We start from the raw sequence: 4,910 nt of genomic DNA, 5'->3' as shown, positions 1-4,910 counted from the left end.
AGGGACTCAGATTATTAGGCTATTTCAGTAGTCCATGAAAGCTCTAACAGGACCAAAACAGGATAAAGACTGTAACTAGTAAATACAAGTAGAATTTGAGAGATGCTGTTGAAGTAGTATAGATCAAAATTGACAGCTAACTACTATCTATAAGAGAAGACAAAGAGGCAAATACTGCATGACAATGAACTTGGATAATCAGCGAAAATGAGATGATTATTACATCTGTTCAATATATCTATCATTTAAAGAAACAGAGAAATGGTTTAAACTCTTGATCCAGTGCTAACAAATGAAAACATTAAAGTGGTAGCACAAATAATGTCCTCAGGCATTTTACATGAAGTAGATATTGTATAACCTTCATCATTCTTTAGATTTCCACTTGGTATCAAATTGTAAGAAAGTTCCTAAAGAAGATATTGTAGGTAGACTAAATTTGCCCTTTGCTGAAACAATGACACGTGTCATATCAATGTAGATAGAGAAGAGACATTACAAATATTTAAGATAATTTTATTTGGATGCTAATGTTTTCAAGTCAGCAAAAGGAGATTTAAGAGCATAATCTATAGCAACTGTGAAATGATTGAAAATGATCTATAAATTTATGTTTCATGACTCAAGTCACTTGAGTAAGAATTTCTTCAATGCCATAAGGATATCCTTATTCCGCAGGCAGTATATCAGAGGGTTAAATATTGGGGTCACAGTAGAATAGATAAGGGACAGAATTTTGTCTATACTTGGTGATTTTTTGGAATTAGGTAGCAAATATGAAATGATACCAGACCCAAAAAATAAGACAACCACCATGAGGTGTGAAGAACAAGTGGAGAAGGCTTTCTGTCTCCCCATGGCTGATGGAAGTTTCTGGATAGTGGTGATTATTTTGATATAGGACAAAAGTATCAGTAGAAAAGGTATCATAGCAAATAATATAGCACCAGCATAGGAATAGAATTCATTTACAGAAATGTCCCCACAGGCCAGTTTTAGTAATGGAGGTACATCACAAAATACATGATTGAGTTTGTTAGAATCACAGAAAGACAGGGAAAATATTTGGTATGTTTCTGCTATCTGAACTGGGATAGCACTGATCCAGGAGCCAACTACCAACATGATACAGGCTTTGGGATTCATAATAAGAGGATAGTTTAGCGGATTGCAAATGGCCATGTAACGGTCATAAGCCATAACCGCCAGGAGAAAACATTCAGTGCCTCCCAGAATGAGAAAGAAACATAGTTGCACACTACAAGCCAGAAAGGAAATATTTCTTTTCTGGGTTAAAAGGTTTCTCAGCATTCTGGGGAGAGTCACTGATGTGTAACAGATTTCTAGGAAGGAAAAGTGACTTAGGAAAAAATACATGGGGATTTGGAGAGTCGGATCTATTTTGGTAATTATGATAATGAGGCCATTTCCCACCAAAATACCCATATAGATAAATAAGAAAATACTAAACAGAAAGCCTTGATAGTTGGGAAGGTCAGCAAATCCCAGAAGAATGAATTCAACCACAACACTGATGTTGCGTTTTGCCATGTTTTTTCTTCCCTTTATCTGTTGGAATAGAACATTTAGAATGGTCATCATTTCCTCAATCCATGCAGCTCAGTTTATTTTCACTTAAATGAAAACAAGTAGGTGGTCTAATTTATCTCCAAGTTCCCTTCAAGTGTGAACATTCTGTTTAATGCCCTAGTTTTCTTCATTAAACAATTCTATGTCTACATATTAAGAGACGACTGTTTAATTCAGTGATGGGGGAAATATCATATCACTTATATAGAGAAATCCGTATACGATATTTATGTCTTCAGTATGATATTTGCCATTATAGAGCTAGAGAAGCATTTAATGGTCACATATTGCAATCCCTTAAGGCCCAAATGTGTAAATTGAGGTTAGACAAGTTGGGTTAAACCAGGTCTTCTGATCCTTTGATCTAACCCTCTTTCTGCTGTGTCATCCTGCCTCCTATTACAAAGGGTCCTCCTCAATAAAGGCCAATTGTGTGATTAAGGTCATTATGTGGGAAAAAAGATAAATTTCAGGCTTTCTTCCACCTATGAATGACTTTATAAGTCATTTCCTTCTCTACTTTTTCAGCTTTGTTCCTGCCATTTCTTTGGTTGGGATACTTTCATTTATACTCTACCCTAACCAGAATTCCACCAATCATGTTTTTGTTCAGTCATTTTTCAATTATGTCTGAATGTGACCCCATTTGGTGGTTTCTTGGCAAAGATACTGGAATGGTTTGCCTTTTGCTTTTCCAGTTCATTTTACATATGAGGAAACTGAGACAAACACGGTTAAGTGACTAGGCTAGAGTCACAGAGCTACTAATTGTCTGAGGCCATATTTGAATGAAGGAAGAAGAGTCTTCCTGACCACAGGTCCTACACTGTGTTACATAGATGCCAAGCAACCATCATTTAAGGGTTAATTAAATATCTCCACTCTCTGTTAGACCTTCCTTAAGGGGGGTAGGGAGGGAAGAGAGAGAGAGAGAGAGAGAGAGGGAGAGAAAATTTATATAGTTACCTCTATCACATAATCTGTGCTCTACATGTACTTTTTTTTGTTTTGTTTTTTGCGGGGCAATGGGGGTTAAGTGACATGCCCAGGGTCACACAGCTAGTAAGTGTCAAGTTTCTGAGGGTGGATTTGAACTCGGGTCCTCCTGAATCCAGGGCTGGTGCTTTATCTACTGTGCCACGTAGCTGCCCCTACATGTACTTTTACATTTTTGGCTTTTAATAGATATTTGTCATGAGCTTCCAATTCAGTGTCAAGTTCACTGAATACAAGGCCCATGCCTATACATTCATCTATGCTGATTTAATTTAATATTTCATAATTTTCTTGATTACTAAAAATTTTACTTCATGTCGTATATAGTAAAATTTCAGTGGCTTTTATAAACCCTACTATGGTCAAAGCCCTTCAGATTTACAATAAAAGCAAATGGAGGGCAGCTAGGTGGTGCAGTGGATAGAGCACTGGCCCTGGATTCAGGAGTACCTGAGTTCAAATCCACCCTCAGAAACTTGACACTTACTAGCTGTGTGACCGTGGGCAAGTCACTTAACCCCCATTGCCCTAAAAAAAAAAAAAAAAAAAGCAAATGGATCTGAACCTGACTTGTTTTACTTACTACCAAGGAGATCAAAAGCAATTCACTTATCAACTCAGAGTTGGTTTCTTCATTTCAAAGATAAGTTGCCTGCATAATATGTCTTTAATGTTTCTTCTCTTATTGTCCCTTCCAGCTCTCAGTCTTTGTGTTTATTTTTGTAAGTCCTTCTATTGCATAGTCTTTCCCTATTTCATCTTGACTAAAATTCCATTAGTGATCACATCTGTTTTAATAAGTGTTCTTCAATTTTTTTTGTCCCTTTTTACATCTAGAACAGATTTACTCATGAGGGAATGAAACATATTGTAGGATAGTTCTGAAAGGAACTAAAGTGGAAGGAGAGAGTAACTGTTTGTTCATATCTCTGTGAGGAAAAGCTTAGGTGTGCCATCACAATGAGAAGACTCAGAATATTAGAGAGTAACTGGAGGATCTCCCAACTTCCTAGATGTTTGAGAAGATGCCAAGATAGAATGTTGAGTACAATGAATGTAGGGCAAAAATAAAACACTATTTAATATAAATAAGTGTACACAAATCTAGCTTAAAAATATTTTCTTTTCTTCACTACACACCCTCTGCAATAAGGCTTTTCTACTTAGTGACTCCAAAACATTCATTACCTTTTCTTTCCTTTATCCTTTTCTGTATGTTTCCGTAACATGACCCTTCCTCTGGCTTTATAACAAGGTGCCTTTACTGAGTGCAGCACTGGTTTACTGGCTTGGTGATCACTATGTCTGGGCTTTAGTTCTGGTCCTGTAACAAACAACTTATAGATCCTAGAACATATGGCTTAAATTCTCTCTGACTCTGTGCAATACGAAGAATATTCCTTGTCCTGATGGTTTCATAACAAATGAAATAATGTAATAAAACATCCTGAAAGGTGGAAAGCATAGTTGTTTTTATTGTTATTCTCAAAATCCTATTTATTTTCAAATATCAAGTATCATAACTGTTAACATTTTCTCCAAATTCTGAAATCCAAGTTGAAAGTTCTGAATTTGTTTAAAAAATATGGGGGCATATTGAACCAGCTCATCATGATTTTCCCTTCTAATCATAATACTTGATTTTCTGTGGTCCCTTTATGTTCTAACATCATATAGTACATGTTTTTCAACACTTTATAAACAAAGGAAAAGGCTCAGGATCCCTGTATCCAGAAAACTGAATCAGTTAGAAATCTTTGGGTTCCTTGCTTTAAGGTTTTTGAGGGTTAGTATGGAGTTGGTTCAAGCACTTAGAGCTAGAATCTTAGAGCTCAGCCTCTCTCTATATCTGGATCCTGAGGAGTTAGATCTGATACTTTTGCAATGCCCTTTCCGTTTGCTTATAAAGATTTGGCCAGCATAGAATACATAATATTAGATCTTAAAGAGACTATAAAAGATTAAGTATTAGGAGTAAAAAAAAAAATCATCACAATCATTTAGCTCAAAACTGCCCCCCCCCCACGCACACACAACTGTTTTTCAACAAATTTAGAAACTGAGATTTCATTTTCAGAATTTGGAGAAAGTGCTGTAGTTATGATACCTTGCATTTGAAAACAAATAAGATTTGGGGTATGAGGACGGTAATTTTACACTTTCCTCCTTCCCCCATATTCTTTTACATTGTTTCATTTAATATGAGACTATTCAGACAAGTAATAGCCTTCCAGGGCATCTGAACATTTCCTTGGAATTGGATTACTTTGGCAAAACTATGAAAACCAAACTGGAAAACAATTAAGAATGACATGCCCAATTTC

At 36.1% G+C, this 4,910-nt stretch overlaps 1 protein-coding gene across 2 annotated transcripts; it reads right to left on the bottom strand.

The window, feature by feature from the left end:
• Positions 1-627: 627 nt before the first annotated feature.
• LOC122731643 (olfactory receptor 10AG1-like) lies at positions 628-4,657 on the bottom strand. Of its 2 annotated transcripts, XM_043971890.1 has the most exons (2): positions 4,617-4,657; positions 628-1,558 (listed from the first exon to the last, which is right to left on the bottom strand). In XM_043971890.1, exons 1-2 carry the CDS (start codon positions 4,655-4,657, stop codon positions 628-630), a joined length of 972 nt encoding a protein of 323 aa, XP_043827825.1. The 2 variants fall into 2 exon arrangements, with proteins under 2 accessions (XP_043827825.1, XP_043827824.1); XM_043971889.1 differs by lacking the exon at positions 4,617-4,657 and having other exon boundaries at positions 628-1,602.
• Between the last annotated feature and the right edge of the window lie 253 nt (positions 4,658-4,910).

Source organism: Dromiciops gliroides, chromosome 6 (assembly GCF_019393635.1).
Source record: "Dromiciops gliroides isolate mDroGli1 chromosome 6, mDroGli1.pri, whole genome shotgun sequence".
NCBI lineage: Eukaryota > Metazoa > Chordata > Mammalia > Microbiotheria > Microbiotheriidae > Dromiciops > Dromiciops gliroides.
This window is presented reverse-complemented; position numbering and strand designations above follow the sequence as displayed.

Bases quoted from the DNA above. Each gene is read 5' to 3' on its own strand.
- LOC122731643 (XM_043971889.1), bottom strand. From the start codon at position 1,602: ATGATGACCATTCTAAATGTTCTATTCCAACAGATAAAGGGAAGAAAA.